The following is a 19,563-nucleotide window of genomic DNA, read 5'->3' as shown; positions in this document are numbered from 1 at the left end:
TTTTCGTTTCTTTGTTTTTTCAAACTACAAACTTATTTTTTAACCCTCAATTCAGACTAGACTATTTATAATTTATATATATATGTATTTGTATATAATTTATTTATATATAGACTATTATTTTAGAATATAATTTTTATATATATTTATATATATAATTTATTTATAGATCGACTATCCCGAAACGTTATCCCGAAATGCTATCCCGAAACGGTACCGGTACCGAAATATTTCGTTCCAGTGCCTTGACCGGTACGCTATCCGGTACGGTATTCAAAACATTGGGTATGAGGCATAGCGGGGGAGTGAGAAAAAACAAAAGGAAAGGAAAGTTGGGAGAAGGGGCACAAATGAGGAAGTGAAATAGAAAAAAAAAACACAAAGAACAAAATGAAAATGGGGGAGAGGGTACTAGGGCGGGGAATTGAAATAATAATAATAAAAAATTAAAGATCACGTTAGTTTGTGCTATTCATTTATGTCTCTAATGTTTTTTACTCTATATTCTTCATACCTGTCATAGTACAGTGTGAGGAATTGGCAAGATGGCGAGGAAAGGAGCCATGGGATATGAGGTTGTGAAAGGTGTGATACCCTATTATGATAAGTGATAAGGATATGTGATGTATGAGACCCCACATTACTCAATAAGGAGAAGTTCTTACTCTTAGAATGGTCCAATAGGATTCCAATTGTATCATTAACTAGTTCTTTTAGAATATAGGTTATGTGGTTTAGTTTTTTCATTGGGGCATTACAAATGGTATCAGAGCCTATTCCAATTAGAAATGTAGAACTTGAGCCGTGCCACCTACAACAGATTTATTGTGATACCCCATTACGACAAGTGATAAGGGTAGGTAGTGTATGAGATCTCACATTATTTGTGAATGAATAGTTCTTAATCTTTATAATGGTCTAATGTGACTCCAATTGTATTATTGACTAGTCATTATAGAGTATAGGTCATGTCGTTTGGATTTTCCGTAAATGGCAAGCAACCCTAGAGTAAGTAGAGAATGCTAAACTAGTGATCGCAAGAATGAACATTTTGAAGAATTGGTCCCGTTTGGATATTGAAAGTATTTCGTTTCATTTCATCTCATCATTACAACTTTTTCAATTTTTCACGCAAAATATAATAAACAATCTAACTTTTTCAAATCCCAAAATAATAATAATGTTAAAAAATAATATTTTAATAATATTTTATTTCAACTTTCATATAAAATCATATGATCTCATTTCACTATCCAAACTGTATCTAAAATGTGACATGAGAATTAAAATTTTTCCATAAATGCTTCTAATTAGCGTGAATCTTATAATCATAAAAATAATATCTATCTAATCATAAAAAGAATTACAATTTCTTAAGTAGATATTAATCCTAACAAAAAGAGAGAGATTTCGAGTATAAGTCATGTCGTTTAGGTCTTCCATTGGGACGTTACAAAAGGAGATTTCGTTTCCATAAAATGGCAAGCAACCCTAGAGTAAGTAGAGAATGCTAAACTAGTGATCACAAGAATGAACATTTAGAAGAATTGGCCCCATTTGGATAGTGAAAGTGTTTCATCCCATTTCATCATTATAATTTTTTTAAATTTTCACACAAAATATAATAAACAATTTAACTTTTTCAAATCTTAAAACAATAATAATATTAAAAAATAATATTATAATAATATTTTATTCAACTTTCATCTAAAACTATTTAATTTCATCTCACTATCCAAACCGCATTTAAAATATGACATGAGAATTACAATTTTTCCATAAATGCTTCTAATTAGTGTGAATCTTATAATCATAAAAATAACTTCAGCCTAATCATAAAAAGAATTACAATTTCTTATGCAGATATTAATCCCAACAAAAAGAGAGAGATTTGGAGTATATGCCATGTCATTTAGGTCATCCATTGGGACATTACAAAAAGGAATTTCGTCTCCGTAAAATGGCAAGCAACCCTAGAATAAGTAGAGAATGCTAAACTAGTGATCGCAAGAATGAACATTTTGAAGAATTGACCCTATTTGTATAGTGAAAGTGTTTCATCTCATCATTACAACCTTTTTCAAATTTTTATACAAAATATAATAAATAATTAAACTTTTTCAAATCTTAAATAGTGAAAATGTTTCATCTCATCTCATCATTACAATTTTTTGAAATTCTCATATAAAATATAATAAACAATTTAACTTTTTCAAATATCAAAATAATAATAATATTAAAAAATAATATTTTAATAATATTTTATTCAACTTTTAACATTAATCTAAAACTATATGATCTCATTTTACTATCCAAACCGCACTTAAAATGTGACATGAGGATTACAATTTTTCCATAAATGCTTCTAATTAGCTTGAATCTTATAATCATAAAAATAATATCTACCTAATCATAAAAAGAATTACAATTTCTTAAGTACATATTAATCCCAATAAAAAGAGAGAGAAAAAAGAATAATCACACCACATATAAATGCCGTCTTTTTTATTTTTGGTAGACCTTTGAATGTTTGAAACTTCCGATTTAAAATTCAGTTTTTTTTTTTGTTTTTCAACTAAATGAACAGAAACTCAAAATCAATATTCTCCTGAACGATATTACCTTTTTTTTTTTTTTTTTTTGTTTAATGCATTATTCCCTCGGGTCATTGAAGAGAGTGTTCATTCTTTTTTCTTTTTGGTTCTCTTTCATCGATCTGTACATAATATACATACTTTTCGTCCCTGCAGCAGGGATTATTCCCTTCTTTGTTCTGTTCTTCATCATGTATCTATTTTCCCAGTAACGTCATGTTCTTATTGCTGGTTTTAATTTGTTTGCTTGTTTGTTTGAGATCGAATTCTAGCTAAAGCCATGAAAATCGTACCAGTTCTACCGTCTCTACAACATCAATGTGCTACAAGTAATTTATACCATTATAATTATCATAATTTTTTAAACTTCTTTCATGGGTCACAACAATTTTGGAGAAGTTAAATCTCATGCATAGATCACATATATATATATATATATATATATATATATATATATAATTCAGCAGCTTAAATAATTACAAAAAAAAAACCCTGAGAAAAGCTTGAGAAGCATTTCCGTGGGTTTAACCAGAATTGTGAATTGTTTTTAGCTAAATTGTGAATTCTATTGTTTAAAAAAAAAAAAAAAAAGGTACAACTTGGAAACTCGGGTTTCGTACTTTTAAAACCAGTTTCATTCAGGTTCCAGCCCGGGTTCTGACTCGGGCTAAACCCAAGTTTCGGTCGGGTATATCTGGATTTCTAGGCCAGAACCCAGATGAATAGTACTAGTTTGGATATTGAAAGTATTTCATATCATTTCATATAATCATTATAATTTTTTTAAATTCTCACACAATATATAATAAAAAAATTAATTTTCTCAAATTCTAAAATAATAATAATATTAAAAATAATATGTTAACAATATTTTATTAGTTAAAAACCATCTCATCTCATCTCACTATCCAAACCGCACCTAAAATGTGACATGAGAATTACAATTTGAAAAATGCTGGTCATCCCCACTGGTATCTCCCACTGGGTTTTTTTTTTTATTATTATTTTTACTTAATGATTAAGTAAATGTTTTTTTAATAATATTGTTAATTTTTTTAAAAAAAATTAAAAGTGTTAAAAAAAATACATGTAAAAAAAAGAAAAAAAAAATCAACTAATGAGAGCTCCCATCGGTGAGAGTAGAGCCACCCTTACAATTTTTCCATAAATGTTTCTAATTAGCGTGAATCTCATAATCATAAAAAGAATATCTATCTAATAATAAAAAAATTACAATTTCTTAAGTAGATATTAATCCCAACTAGGGCTGTGCATCCGGTTCCGGATCTGGCTTTTTAAAAGCAGACAGATATCCGCCCGGATAAACCTGATTGAAACCGGAGTGGATATCCGGATTTGAACCCGAATATACGGTTTCAAACTGGATATCTGGATTTTATACTTTATATTTTTTTGGGTTTTTGTTTTTTTTTTTTAAATATGCTTTTACCACTTTAAAAATACTTTTCTTTTAAAAAAAACTTGTTAACATTTTTTAAAAGGCTTTTTCTTCCAAATTTAGACTGGATATCCAGAATTTATTCCATGTTTTTTTTATGTTTATTATTTTTTATAGGCATTTTTTTTATATAATGAATATTTTTTAGGCATTTTTTAAAACTTTTTTTATTGCCTATTCAATTTTTTATAAAACAAAATAAATAATAATAGACATCAACATGCACAATACATTACATACACAATACATTACATACTTTATATTGTTGCTTACAAGGAACAAATAGTGAAAAATTTAAAGCAACAACAAAGAACCATGGAAGAACATTTGAAGTCGAGTCCCCTATCCTCTTCATTGTGAGCTGTGGGAAATAAAGAACTGGAAATCAAGAAATTAGTAGAAAAATCATATCCCAACTAATATGCATGTATATTAGAGAAAAAAGGAGAGTGAGAAAGCATAATAAGTACAATGGCAGGCCATGGAAGATGCATAACACAATCTTTCTCTTCATCTTTCACACACCACCATTATCTTATCTAAAGCTCATCTCCGAGAAATAGAAAGAGAAATAATGGTGTGAAGAAATGTAGTTCATAGTTTGAGTCATGTGGACAGTTTTCATGAACTTCACACAAAATAATCATCTCAGCAGGTCATGAAGTTCACTTCTTGAGAAAAGACAGATACCTGAATGAGACTAGAGATCAAGTGATGCCTATTAAACTGGAGTATGCGTTGGGGTTTCTGATCAGATTTCTCCAGACCCAGATGCAAACTAAAAAGGGAAAAAGAAGTTTAATGAATATAGTCCCAACATCCAGAGATCAGAAAAAAATAAATAAATAGAAAAATACCCTAGACGCAGAGATCCAAACCAAAAGATTATCAAGAAATAGAAAGGACAGAACAAACAACCAAGAACAGATTCAAATCATTCACTATCGACTATCAGAACGAGTCCGATATGCAAGAGATCTACGAGAACTTCAAAACCAAGACAGAAACCTTTCGCACAAACCAAATCTACAATATGAAATTTCAAAAACCCCCATAAAACGTTCAAATCTAGAATGACAACCAAGATTCACAAACCAAATAGTTTCTTTTTTTTTTTTAAAGAGTCAGGACCACATGTCCAAGAGTGGCCCCTCCCCAAATTTTATTAATAAAACCCTCACTTGTGGCGGATGAATACCGTGGAAAACAATCAATAACCCATTATGCCATAATCCAATAAATCCAAAACCTCCTACTACAAATACTAAACACAAAATAAAAACTAGCACTATCTTCGTCTTAGATACGGCAAATTATTTTTATCAAGTCTTAAAAGACCTCTAGTCTCCATTGGAAAGTCAAGCACCGAATAATACGTGGTATTGCACCCCGTTGCACCAAGCTTTGCCAGGCTATCAGCAACAGCATTACATTCTCTGAAAATATGTTTACAGGTAAAGGATCATCAAGATAATGCAAAATCTCCTCCAAAAAATCCTCAAGGTACCACAACCCACACCGTCTAGATGCTATCCACTCTATAATTAATTTAGAATCCATTTCAATCTCAAGAGTATTTAACCCCATCCGTTGAGCATTTCGCAAACCATACAACAAACCCATGACCTCAGCATATGTATTAGTACGGGATCCAATAGAGGCACAAAATCCCAATATGAAATTACCACCATGATCCCTGAGAACTCCCCCCACACCTGAAAGCCCTAGGTTACCCATCGAGCAACCATCCACATACACCGTCCACTTTTTGGTCCCAGATCTAATTTATCCATATCTACATCTAAAAAGTGAGAGATTCTCACATAGATATGAACTCAAACAAAAATGTAAATCCAGATTTGGGAGAAGCTGCACTGTGAGAGAGTGAGTAACCAGATTTAAAACCTATTTGTCCCAAGTTTTCTTAGTAACCAAACAGGAACGAACTAAATCGAGAGAGGAAAAGAGAGAGGGAAACCTTGTGGATCTTATTTTATAGCCTTTGGTAGAGACAATGGTGAGAGAGCGAAGCCTTTGAGTGAGGGCAGCGATTATGCAAAACATTTGAGGAAGAATCGAGCCACGGTTGCTGCTAGTCATTGGCGGCGATAGATTTCGTTTAGGGATGCTAGAGTTTCGAGAGAGAGAGAGAGAGAGCATCGATCTCATAAAATTTTTTATGTTGGGTAAATTAATTTCTAGCCCGTATTGGGATCAAGCAGAGGGAATGGTGCCTTAATCCAATGGACACAATAAGGAGCTACTTATGCTTAAAAGAAAAGCATCTGGTTGCGAATATTCAGCTTAAAAATCGGATTTCTAATCGGATCCGGGCAAGTATAAGATTTTTCTACTCACCCGGGTTCAATCCGGGCAATTATTTGCCTGGATTGACCCGGGTTTCGGACCTGACCGAAAAAAAATTCGGCCCAGTTCTACACCCTTAATCCCAACCAAAAAAGAGAGAGATAAAAGAACAATCACACCACATGTAGGAAAAATATGAATGCGGTCTCTTTTATTTTTGATGGACCTTTGAGGCATCGTTTGTTTTAACAACTCATCTCAACTAATTATTACAAAATTTTCAAATTTTTATATAAAATAAAATAAACAATTCAACTTTTTTAAATTTTAAAATAATAATAATATTAAAAAATATATTCTAATAATATTTTATTTAATTTTTAACTTTAATCTTAACTTATTTTATCTCATCTAGAAAAATAATTAAAGTTCGTAAAACTTCCGGTTTAGATATGGGAAACCATGTTCTTAGACTCGTAAAAAAGTCTTCTTTGCCGTTGGTTATATTGGAATTAGGCTGATTCCTTTAGAGAGTAACTAATAGTTTGATTAATTTACTAATTTATGGCAGAATGGCACCACCTATAGATAGTCTTTAGTACCATTCATCATCGATTGTAGTGGATTCAAATCTCTCAAGTTTCAACTATTAGAGCTGATGTCACCATAAAAATTTATCTAATAAAAAAAAAAAACTAACACTTTGTTTTACCTTTTTCTTTTTGAAAAAGTTTCCATGTACTTTTTTTTCTCACTTTAAATATTCTTAAGCAACGCGTCAATATAATTTTTATTGTCTCCAGTCATATAATTTCTTGATATGATATTTCTAATGAACATTTCAAGTGTCTGTGATACAAAATAATTTAAAATATTATATATATATATATAAACATCATTCTTTAATATATTTTAATTCAAAATATATATTCTAGCTCAATTTTCTTTCACATAACGATTTATTTAAAGATAAAAGTGTCAAAACATAAATATAAATAATAAAATCAATATTTTTCTTTCGATTTAAGTTTTTAGAATAAATAGTAATTTTATATAAAATTTAAACTTTTAAGATAAGTGATGATTTAAGAAAAAAAAAAAAGAGAAATAAAAATCGAAACGAATTTACAAAGCACGTCACAACAACATGAAGTTTCTATCAAGAATAACGTCTTCAACTTCTACTTTCACAAAATTAAATATAAAACCCCACATCGGAGATTTTTCTATTCAACTCACATAACCTCTCGTGTTCAAAATCAAAGATATTCGACGCGTTTACATGACTATTTAGCTCGCTTTTGATTAGATTGGAGTAGGCTGCAAGAAATTAAGCCGCATAGAAAGTAGGTATCTGGCTGGCTGGCATCGGGCTTTGATTGGAGTAGGTATAATAAACCCACAAAAAAGTGGGCCTCCTCATGAAGAATTCATTCCCTTGACCTTGCCTGCTCGATCTGACATTACATGCAACACCATGCGTGCTCTGCTGATCCATTACTTTCCTTTTTCCCATTTTACTTGCTCTACAAATCTTGACTACCAGCCCACCGCGCCTGACCATCATGATCCTTCTTGTCTGCGTTCAGCACGCACGTTAACATGGTGTGGGTCCTCTCCCTACATCCATATTGTTGATCCAATTGCATTCTCAAAAGCTTTTGCAACTTGTATACTCAAGTAGCTAGGGTTATAATAATTCACCTTACATGTCGATTAGAGATTATGTTAGCTGGATCGCGTCGTTCGTATTCTGAGTTTGTTTCTTGGGTCTGACGTATATTTTATTTTTTAAAAAATTGTTTAAAATAGTTACCACCAGAAAATGTATGTGCATTTTTTTAAAATGTTTAAAATATATTTAAAAAAGGGTTAAAAAAAGGATAGATTGCCTGCCCAGCAATAAGAGTTAGTTGGGCAATACAGTAGCACTGCCTTATAAATTAATCTAATATAAAGTAATGAGTTGAAAGAAAAATATTATTTATTATCTTAATATATCTATCACGAATATAATTAAAAAATAGAAATGAAGAGTAATAGAATATATAAGATTTTCATGTAAGTTGTCATTGGTTTAAACGCAAAAACCATGGTCCATGGTAGACTTTACTTAGAGGGTGGTTAAAGCAAAAGGGCCGATGGCGTTGGTATATATACTTCGAGCACGAGAAATGAATTTTCGTGATTAATTAATTCTAATAAAATGACTATTTATAATTAAAATTGATTATAAATAATCTTTTAATTGTAATAAATTGATTATAAAAATTTGTTTTTCTTGTAATAAAGTTTTGTCATGTACAAATAAGTTTTCGTATTAATCTGTATATTAATATTATTATTTTTATATTCTAAATTTAAATTAGTATTGTTTTCAATAAAATTTACTTTCTAACCAATCATATTGAATAAATGCACATAATAATGACTAAATTTTTCTGTATACTTCCTAATATTTCGGTCCTGAAGAAATAAACAAGTTAAGTCGGTCGTTCTTTCATCCATCGAGAACGTTGAACGACGTTCTCCCTACTCCAACTGCATGTTCTAGAATTTCTTTCTCTCCTTCCGATTAATATAAAAGTCCACAACTCCGCCATTGCTCTATGCAACAAATCCTACATACAAAGTTATACAAACAGCTAAATCTCTTCCATCACTGCTTTTCTCAATTTTCATAATGCACAAGAGTTCTTCAAACTCGTCTTTGGGACCGGGAGGCCTGGACCTAACCCAGGCCTTCTTCAAGCCCATCCACAGTGCCGCTCCTCCCTCCCCGACCAAGCGCCACACCAAGATCTCCGTCATCGGAGCCGGTAATGTGGGCATGGCCATAGCCCAAACCATCCTAACCCAAGACCTCGCCGACGAGCTCGTCCTCGTCGACGCCAAGCCCGAAAAGCTCCGCGGCGAAATGCTCGACCTTCAGCACGCCGCCGCCTTTCTCCCCCGCACCAAAATCATCGCCTCAGTCGAGTACTCCGTTACCTCCGGGTCCGATCTCTGCATTGTCACGGCAGGGGCCCGCCAAATCCAAGACGAGTCTAGGCTGAACCTCCTCCAGAGGAATGTGGCTCTTTTCCAGAAGATCATACCCCCGCTCGCGCAGTACTCCCCCGAAACCATTCTGCTGATCGTTTCCAATCCCGTGGATGTGCTGACTTACGTGGCGTGGAAGCTATCCGGTTTCCCGTCGAACCGGGTTATAGGGGCTGGCACGAATCTGGATTCTTCCCGGTTTCGGTTCCTCATTGCAGATCATCTTGACGTCAATGCTCAGGATGTGCAGGTGAGTGCATGGAGCTCCAAGTTCTGTTCCAGCAGACACTGCTCCGTCGGATAATTAATGTTTGTTTGAAAACATAACATCGATTTTCATTTTTTTCAAGATGTCATTTCAGTTTTACATGAGAATTAGCCATGCAAGTTTGGTCGTAACTCGTAAGGTTATAACTTATACTAACAATTGACAAAGTGTTTTGAATTTTACATCCATTTGTGGGAAATTTGAAAAATATTTACAAGTTTCTTTACACTTGATTTTCATTGATCCATTTATGTTGTGATAACCTTTTCTACTAAGTACGAAAACGACTAAAATAAAGTCCATATATTTGAGGAACAGCAGCTAATTGCTTAGCTAACCCGCCTTTTGCTTCGTGATTAACGTAGGCTTATATAGTTGGGGAGCATGGTGATAGCTCGGTGGCTCTATGGTCGAGCATAAGTGTCGGCGGCGTGCCCATACTGAGCTTCCTAGAGAAACAACAAATCGCGTACGAAAAGGAAACCTTGAAGAATATTCACAAAGCGGTCATAGGTGGTGCTTACGAAGTGATCAGCCTCAAGGGGTACACGTCGTGGGCGATTGGGTACTCGGTGGCAAACCTGGCTCGGTCCATACTCAGAAACCAGAGGAAGATCCACCCAATATCGGTACTTGCAAGTGGGTTCTATGGCATTGAAGGTGGGGAATTGTTCTTGAGCTTGCCAGCACAGCTTGGTAGGGTCGGTGTCCTGGGCGTCGCCAACGTTCATCTCACGGATGAGGAGGCGCAACAGCTGAGGGAGTCGGCTGAGACCATCCTCGAGGTGCAAAACCAGTTGAAGATATGACACATGAGTCGCAGTGGACCGCTAGCTACCTTTTGCATGCATCAGCATGTGTATGCGTACTATAGGAGTTTGAAATGTTCTGCCGTTGGGGAGCCAACTTACGGCATGGGTCCCTTGATTTTATATATTATGGACTAGTCTACTTAATATGCTTTGGTTTCGGTTTATTTTCCCCATGCAGTTTCGGTTTGTTTAACCGATCGATACCATTATATATATATATATATATATATATATAGTACAATATTAATTTGCTTTGGTATTGCAAATTAAAACATCCTTTTGTAACTTTGTTACCAATAAGAATTAGAAAAGTAAATATAATTTAAATTTTGAACCATAGATCTTCAATACATAATAAGGTTAATTTACATAGGGGCAATCAATCAGTTCATTCATTCGTGCCCTTCATTCAATTTATCTCTTAGCTCAACTTCTCGACCAATCTTGAACAAAATCTTTGGTAATCGATCAATTTACATTTGATTTATATTTTTATCTTAACCTATCTTCTTATTTTAGACGTTATTGTATTTGCATATGATACGATCATGTTCAAAATCGCTGAAATAGTTTTTCTATTTTAATATTTTGATTGCTGGTGATCTTCATCTCTAGTGGTTGTTGAGAGTGGTTTTTATTCTTCGGGAGCTATAAAACCATTTTTTTTTTCAAAGAAAAGGTTGTGTACATAGTAACAGGGCAAGCGAGTTCTGTTACATACAGTCATTTTTGCATACTCTTTATATATTTCACTGATGTGATTGGTCAAATCAATACTTATTTTATATTAAAAAAAGTGATGCAATCAATCATATTAGTGAAGTGCACAAAACATACGTAGAAGTGACTGCATATAAAATTTTTAATAATTTTTATGAGAAATGGTGTAATTCATCTCAATAAACGACAATAACAAGTTGGAGCTAATATTTGATAAGAATGCTGCTTGTTTGTTAGCCCATATGGTTTTGAAAAACCTTTATCTACCCCATTAGAGCACGTGGCCACGAACCACGGTGTCTAGGATTCGAATCCCTCCTCTTGTTGGCCAAACAAGGGAAGGGCATTCCCCCTGGGGTAGGAAAATCATGGAACTTTAGTTCTACTTATTTTTGTTTTGAATTGGTTAGGTGCTCTTTTACCTTGAAAATCATATAGTTCCATCATGGGGAATTAGCTGCACCTATAAATGATATAAATACTACCGTTGTTTTAGCGGTTAGCTATTAATTGATTGGTCGTATATTGAAATCCTATTTGGAAAGATTTGATTCATTCCGGATTCTTTAATTTGAAATGAAAGGGTTCATTTTGACCGTTCAGATTCTTCCTCCAACTAAAGAAGAAATATTGACAGAATTGTCACATATGAAATTGAGCACAATTTTGCAAAGAAATAGCCCACTTGTTTTTTGAGAAGAGGTAGGAAACATGCTCAATATCTTTTGATTGAATAGTTGACCCAACTACTTATTGTTTGAAGAAACCTTCCATTTCAATTGATATTTTTTCACCAAGGAGTAAACATGAGATAACTTCCTCATGAGAAATTTTACTAATCATTTTAATTTTCTATCAAAATAAATAACATAAATAGAGAGTGAATGTGATGGTTTTATAAAATCAATTTTCATTTGATAATTAAAAAACAAGGTATGTAGAAGTTGATCATGATGACATGCTAGTATAAGGCAAAATTCAAAAAATTATACAAGATATAAATATGGACAAGAAGCTAGAAGCTGTAGATATTATTTTAGGTCAATCTATTGGAGAACTAGGCACTCAACTAACATTAAGAACTTTTCATACCGACGAAGTATTCACAAGAGGTATTGCAGAACATATATACGAGCCCCTTCTAATAGAAAAATAAGATTCAATAAAGATTTGGTTCATCCCACACGTACATGTCATGGGCATCCCGCTTTTTTATATTATACAAACTTGTATGTAACTATCGAGAGTGATTTCCTTAGTTTGTCCATTGCCTCACATAAAAGAAAAAGAAACCAAATATGATTTCCTTAGAGCGAATGAGTATTTATTACTAGTTACCCATGGGGCTTGGTTTTAAGGTTTGGTGCAAGTAAGCAAATTAAGGGAAGTAGTTTAGCCACATAGATTGCATAAAAGTAAATTCATAAATTGATGTAGTTTGATATGATATGTCAGATTGTAAAATTACTTTTATTATAAAATAGATCTAACATATCTTATAAAGTCATATCAATTTATGAATTTACTTTAGTATAATTTCTTTGTGTTTGCAGTAATTCTCAATAAAATTGATATACTATCTCTACAAGAAATTGTTGCAACTTTGTTCACATAAAACCACGACCATCTCTTTCATAGGAGATGGATCCTAGCTTTTTGGACGGACCGAGATGGAGTGGATCAAGGTACTGCACGAGTGAAAATGTATGAAACATCATCCTTATTTTCTATATATGTTTTAGGTTACGTTTAGATGCTGAAGTAATCTTAGATAATTTGCAAATAGTAATAAATAATAGTAAAAAAATAATAAATAATTTATGAATAGTAGTAAGTTGTTTATAAATAATAATGACCAACTACTTTACCTACCAAACACAACCTTACTCGTTTGAGCACGGAGGCTTTTATAAAGTCCAGATGCATGATGATCTCTAGGTTACATTAATCCTTTACTAGAGACTCTTTGTTTCTTTTATTTTTTTCCTCCTACAAAAAAATGCAGAAGTAGAATCAAGCACTTGGTTTGCATGTCTCCTATTACTCCAATATTTTTTCTCAAAAAAAAAAAAAAAAAAAAAAACTATAGTCCAAAATAAAAAATTACTACAAAACAAAACATGCTCCTAAAATGATTTTACAAAGTTCTTGTTTTAAAATTATTATTGAAGAACAACGTTATCAAATTTATTTTTTTCAAAAAAATAAATCTTCTTCCCCTTTCAGCATAAGATAAAATAAAACCTTTCAATTCAAACATAGATATTGAATTTCTTCTTGAAAAGACGGCCAAGCCTTTTATTCTTTCTTTTTCTTTCAATAATTTTGCTTAAAATAAAGAAAATACAAATAAGAGAATAAAAATAGAATGGATAAAATTATAAAATAAACGCCTAAATTTATAAAATTATAAAGAAAATATCAAACATTTGATTCAAGTCACCCAGATTGATAATTTCCTTTTATAGAGAAACACATTTTCATAAAAAAAAAAAAATTCAATATATGGACGATAATATCACAAGGCAGCCATGCAATCTGCTGACCCGGAATACTTTAGGGGCCCAATATACACTTCCACGGCCCGACACAACTGGAACAACGCTTCCAACGGTGTCGTGGAACCCCAGCCCCGCACATACACAAGCGCGAGAGAGAGGTAGTGTTTACTGTTTCGTTCCAAAGAACTAGCAAATCAAGGTTACGAAAATGGCAGGAAGATTGGGCAACATGGCTTCTAGAATCATGGGCGGAAACGGCGTCGTTTGTCGCTCTGCGGCCTCCTCTCTTCGCCTCCGTTCCGGGATGGGCCTCCCAGTCGGCAAACACATCGTCCCCGACAAACCCGTGAGTACACTGACCCCTTTTACCCAAATCCCTAGAATTTCGATCCCGCACACGGTTGAAGATTGTCCTCTTTTGTTTACAATTTGGGTAGCATTGAAAACAATAACATCCAATTCCTAACAAGAATTTACTTTTTTTTTCCCGTTTCAGGTTCCTGTCAATGACGAGCTGGTTTGGGACAACGGTACCCCATATCCTGAGCCCTGTATAGATCGCATCGCCGATACAGTTGGAAAGGTAATAAATTACTCCTACCCTCGGAACTTCTCTATCTGATTATCTTTAGTATGTATTTGGAAGATTTTGTAGAAATCGAAGTGCAATCGTACGTGTATTTTTTTTTTTAATTTTTTCCCGAAAACAGTATGAAGCATTGGCTTGGCTGTGCGGAGGTTTGAGTTTTTTCGCGTCTCTTGGATTGTTGGCTGTGTGGAACGATAAAGCCTCCAAGACACCGTTTGTAAGTCAAAAGCTCCTACTCGATCCTTTGTTTCTGAATTTTCCAAATATATCGATTTGCTAATGATAGGTTGTCGTGTTATAAGGAACTTAGGTATGATTTGCTACATCTAGATTGATTTTTCACGTAGCGAATTTGTGTTTCCTTGTGTTATTCTGGGATGAGCTTCTTGCTATTTTTTTATGGCATAAAGAGATAGAAATTTAATTTTTGTAAGTAAATGTTCGGAAAGTATCAAGAAGGGAGTGTGATCAGGTAGAAGAGAAAATATGCAAAAAGCGGTTGTAGATGGCACAGAAGATATGATTTCCCATTTGTATTGGTAGACATCCCAAAGAGATTTTTACCTCAATTTTGATCTTAATTTGGGACCTCGAAGATGATTCAGTAGTTCTTTAGGCACTTTTTCAAGTGAATGAGCTCATGATGAATTAGGTTTCCTGCTTCTTGGAAGACCTTGACAGAAATTTTACATAGTTATCATATCAAGTAGATATCTTGGTTTTTTATCTATAAAGTTCATGCTCTTGTTTAATCATTGTAGAAGTTGTTAACTTAGCTATAACCATCAGTTTTGCTGCGATAGTAGAGCAACTTCATTGTTTCATGTGCCCCAATTGACATCTATTGATACTGTTGGGTGCTTTAAACTCATGGAGCAGTTGCAAAAGGTTCGATTCCTCTGCTTAATTATTGAACGTTATATACAAATGAGAGTGATCTTTTCGAAAGGATGATCCACTGCAGAACCCTGTTGCTGTTTTGAAGAGTTAGTTTTGAAGTTGATCATTAACTCGAACACCTTAAAATGTGGCCCATTGGATGAAAGAACAATTGAAAGTGGTCTTTGATGTTCGAATTTCTTCAAATTTAGCAAATCCCCAGTATTGACCCATCAAAAAAGAAAACAACTTTAAATTGCACCAGTAGATTTGAAACCAAATATTTTTTGATAAGAGATTTGAAACCAAATATGATGCTAAAACTAGTTCTTTTAGATGCTTAAACGATAATGCATACTGCTTGAATTGCTATTATGTTAGGAAGTGTATGGGTCCTCTCCCCATGCACTGAATCTGGTAGATCTATATGTTTCCTGTATCAAATTCTGTCTGTATATTCCTTTCTATATGGTATTCTTTTGCTCTTTACCCAACACATTTATAAATTACTTATTATTTTCTGATGCTGAAACATCATTTTTTTTTTTTTTTTTTTTCTGTTGAGCAGACACCAAAAGTCTACCCATACGACAACCTGCGAGTGGAGCTTGGTGGTGAACCTAGTTAGATCCACGGGCAACTAATTGAACAGTTCTTGTTGTTCAGTTTGTGTGGTGTCCCCTTTATTGTTTTTCGTTTTTGTATGCTTTTGGAGCCGAATGGTTAAAATAATGTGCCATGTCTATGTGTCAGTGAAACAAACATCCTCAAACATAAAGAAAATTTTTATTTTGCTTGAATGAGTTTATGTTATTTTCACTACAGATGCATAATTTCATGTTTTATTTATGATTACTGGATATTTTAAATGTGTGCTGTGTTGCAGTATTTGGGATAGGCTATCGGTTGTCACCGAGGAAACCTGCAATATGTGTATATCTACGAGAAGGGTAGTGTAAAATGCTTATTTTGGGTGTGTAAATAAGCATTTTGTCACTGATTAAATGTAAACAGTACAAAAATCAAGGATAAATGAAAATGATGGGGAATGAATAGCGTCTTGAGGAGCAGCTGGATGAAATGGGAGAAATCCATTTTGAAGCTTACATGGTGGCATAAATCAAAAGGAGTTGTTGTGATATGGTTTCCACGCAGGGATAGCCAACATTTTTTAAGTGTGTGACTGTGGCTTGACAATTGGCATGTAGAGTAGCGTCTGGATATAGCTTGTTTTGTTTGTGTTCTATTGTGCCAAGCAGTGTTGTCTTTTCGCAACATTTATAGCTTTCTATTTGCTTTTTTTTTTAGTCCGATCGAACATTATCTTTTAATTTGCTTGAATGTATTTATGATTCACGCCTTATGGCAAAATTCTGAGGCGACTGGTGCAGAACTATGACCTCTTTTGTGGTGGAGCCCCTCCTCCTCCCAGCGCTCTCATGCCCAAGCTGATCCCAGTTTTATCCCTTTTTGTTCCATCTCCAAGCATCAAAACTCTTTAAGAGGTTCCTAGTTACCGGAGTATTTCTTGTCAATGCTCCCTCCCAGGTCCCACTCCGGCCCTTTGCCACCCCTTGGTCTCTTCCCAACTGTCTCATGTTAATTTTGTATCTCTCTTGCTCATGCGAGAGTCGTGATTTTGCAATGGCTTTTCGGCTCGAATTAAAGAAATCGTAATGTAGGGCCATTTGACATTGTGAATTTCTAAGTTAATATATATTTGGGACTCACTCCTCTTTCGATAATCTTTTATCTTTAATTCGATTAATATTTGTTGAGAGAAAAAAAAAAGTTGTGACCACTTTACAACTGGATGATCTGGCATAAATGTTAGAATTCTTCATGTAAATTTCTAGAGAAATGATAGTTGCAGTCGTAGTATGTAAGTGCCGTGCAATCACTCTGAAAAAAAAAAATGAATAAATACAAGATTCACATGAAAAATATTGATTTTCTAATAGTAGATTCTCTTTTTCAAAACGACTGTACGATATTTATACACTCCATGACTGTACATAACATTACTCAAAATTTTAACTCAGCACATAATTGAGTTCTGTTGGTTGATTGACTGCAAAATAACACATCCCACCTTGGGTATGTCTTATTAGAGTAGCGTGGCATCAGTACACTCAAGCCTTCAGATGTGGATGAAGCTGCTCGTGGCAACATGGATGACTCTGATATGCAGCCACACCCTTCATCAAATGGACTTGCCTGTAGTTAAATTACTAGATGATCTTTCTTCTAGCTGAGTTGTAATGTATTATTTTGTAATTTTAGAAGCTGTTATTCTTAGCTGTATAACGCTGGTACAATGCTATAAAGATTCTTTAGTTTGTTAGGTTTGTTGGTCTATTTTTAGTATAAAGCAGCAATACTCTGTAAAGTTTTTTTTGGCAGTATCAATCGAATGCAGTAGCATCCTTTCATCCATCTTTCTCTGCTCTCTTTACCCTTTGCTATTCTTACATGGTATCACAGAGCCACTGAGATTAAGGATATTTTTCGAATGGCTCCTGATAAAAACAAATCTTTTTTTTTGGATTTCACCAACATTACCAATCCCTACAGACTCGACCATGGAGACAACCCCTCACTACCCTTGGTACTTGACCTTCCCAACACTAAGAATTATACAACCTGGTCAAGAGCTATGTCCCGAGCTCTTCGTGCCAAAAACAAAGCTTGGTTTCATCAATAGAACCTTGCTAAAATCAAAAAAGACCACTGACCCCCTTTATGATGTATGGGAACGATGCAATGACTTAGTTGTGTCTTGGCTTCACAACTCAATCAACCCTTCTCTTAAATCTAGTATTGCCTTGGTGGATAATGTTGCATAAACCTGGAATGAACTCAAAGATAGGTTCACCCAACAAAATAGTCACATAATTTTTCAGCTCAAAAGGGCTTTATTAGGTTTGCAACAAGATAATGATTATGTTAGTGTTTATTTTGGCAAACTTAAAACATTGTGGGATGAACTTATCATATATGATCCTATGCCTGATTGCACCTGTGGAAAACTTGCTGTCGTACTTGACAGATACCAAAGGGATTGTGTCATTCAATTCCTCATGGGTTTGAATGATTCATTCCTTGTCACCCGTGACCAAATCATGCTTTTAGATCCCTTACCTCCCATAAATAAAATCTTCTCCCTAATCCAGCAGCAAGAAATGCAACACCTCATGTTGTCTGGCCTTCCTTCACCTGACTCGATGGTTCTTATTGTCAAACAACCATATTCTTCATATAAACCAATTTTCAAATCATCCCAACAACCAAAACGTGACACTCTTTTGTAGCCATTGTAAAATTCAAGGGCATGTTCTGGATACATGCTTCAAGGATGGGAATGCCCAAGCCCTCATCTGTACTCACTGTCATATGACAGGTCACATAGTAGACAAATGCTATAAATTACATGGCTATCCACCTGAGCATAAACTACATGGCAAGGCTAAGCAGCATGGCATCTCTTCTGCCAATATGACTTCACTTGAATCCAACGATTCACCAGATGATAACTTCACTTTCACTAAGGACCAATACCAGCAACTGTTATCCCTATTGCAGACAAAATAGGTTTCCATTGCTAGTCACTCAGTCAATAATGTCCAGGCAAATCGTGGTCCTTCTTCCACCATGAATGGTATCACTTGTTGCTTCACCTCTTCCATTTCCACACATCACACTAACACACACTTGCCTTGGATCATTGACACTGGTATTACAAACCACATTGTCTGCAACACCTCCTTTTTTTCTTCTATCACATCTCAAGTCTCTTTTGTTGTTAAACTCCCAAATAATCACACTGCACCTGTCACTCACATTGGTAATGTTCATATCAGCACAATATTAACATTAAATAATGTTTTATGTGTTCTATCTTTCCATTTTAATTTGCTTTCTGCCAAACAGTTAATCAATTCACTCTTTTGCTGCTTTATTTTTCTTTCTCAATTTCGTTTCATACAGAACCTTTTGTCGTGGACCACGATTGGCATGGGTGAGATGAAGAATAGACTTTACCATTTGCTTGCTACACCAGTGTCCCCAACAGTCATTTTTGATCATTTCTCTACTTCATTACATAAAAATATTTCTGTTTCAACTACTTTCAAAGATGTTGATCTAATTTCTGATCTCTAGCATTGTAGAATGGGCCATACACCTATTTCTAGACTCAATGTAATCACAAATCCCCTTATTCAAAATCATGTTTCCACTATTACCCATACCAATCCATGTCTCATATGTCCACTTGCAAAGCACCATAAACTGCCATTTCCAGTTAGCTCATATAAAAGCAACACAATTTTTCAACTCATTCACTGTGATATTTGGGGACCCAACTCAGTAACAACATATGATGAAACAAAA

At 34.2% G+C, this 19,563-nt stretch overlaps 2 protein-coding genes across 2 annotated transcripts; both read left to right on the top strand.

The window, feature by feature from the left end:
* The first annotated feature begins 8,836 nt into the window (after positions 1 to 8,836).
* LOC121236215 (L-lactate dehydrogenase A-like) lies at positions 8,837 to 10,646 on the top strand. Its single transcript, XM_041132753.1, has 2 exons — positions 8,837 to 9,652; positions 10,036 to 10,646. The coding sequence occupies exons 1-2, from the start codon at positions 9,044 to 9,046 to the stop codon at positions 10,477 to 10,479; spliced, it is 1,053 nt and encodes a 350-aa protein (XP_040988687.1). The 5' UTR covers positions 8,837 to 9,043; the 3' UTR covers positions 10,480 to 10,646.
* A 3,179-nt stretch (positions 10,647 to 13,825) lies between these two features.
* LOC121235868 (NADH dehydrogenase [ubiquinone] 1 beta subcomplex subunit 8, mitochondrial) lies at positions 13,826 to 15,971 on the top strand. The gene is made up of 4 exons (XM_041132300.1): positions 13,826 to 14,049; positions 14,200 to 14,286; positions 14,414 to 14,509; positions 15,740 to 15,971. The coding sequence occupies exons 1-4, from the start codon at positions 13,912 to 13,914 to the stop codon at positions 15,797 to 15,799; spliced, it is 381 nt and encodes a 126-aa protein (XP_040988234.1). The 5' UTR covers positions 13,826 to 13,911; the 3' UTR covers positions 15,800 to 15,971.
* The last annotated feature ends 3,592 nt before the right edge of the window (positions 15,972 to 19,563 follow it).

Source organism: Juglans microcarpa x Juglans regia, chromosome 6D (genome assembly GCF_004785595.1).
Source record: "Juglans microcarpa x Juglans regia isolate MS1-56 chromosome 6D, Jm3101_v1.0, whole genome shotgun sequence".
NCBI lineage: Eukaryota > Viridiplantae > Streptophyta > Magnoliopsida > Fagales > Juglandaceae > Juglans > Juglans microcarpa x Juglans regia.
Note: the sequence above shows the minus strand (reverse complement) of the source record. Positions and strands in the feature narration are given on the sequence as shown.

Coding starts and splice junctions, on each gene's coding strand:
- LOC121236215 (XM_041132753.1), top strand. CDS start 9,044: ATGCACAAGAGTTCTTCAAACTCGTCTTTGGGACCGGGAGGCCTGGAC. Junction 9,653..10,035: donor TCAATGCTCAGGATGTGCAG/GTGAGTGCATGG, acceptor TGATTAACGTAG/GCTTATATAGTTGGGGAGCA.
- LOC121235868 (XM_041132300.1), top strand. CDS start 13,912: ATGGCAGGAAGATTGGGCAACATGGCTTCTAGAATCATGGGCGGAAAC. Junction 14,050..14,199: donor ACATCGTCCCCGACAAACCC/GTGAGTACACTG, acceptor TTCCCGTTTCAG/GTTCCTGTCAATGACGAGCT. Junction 14,510..15,739: donor AAGCCTCCAAGACACCGTTT/GTAAGTCAAAAG, acceptor TCTGTTGAGCAG/ACACCAAAAGTCTACCCATA.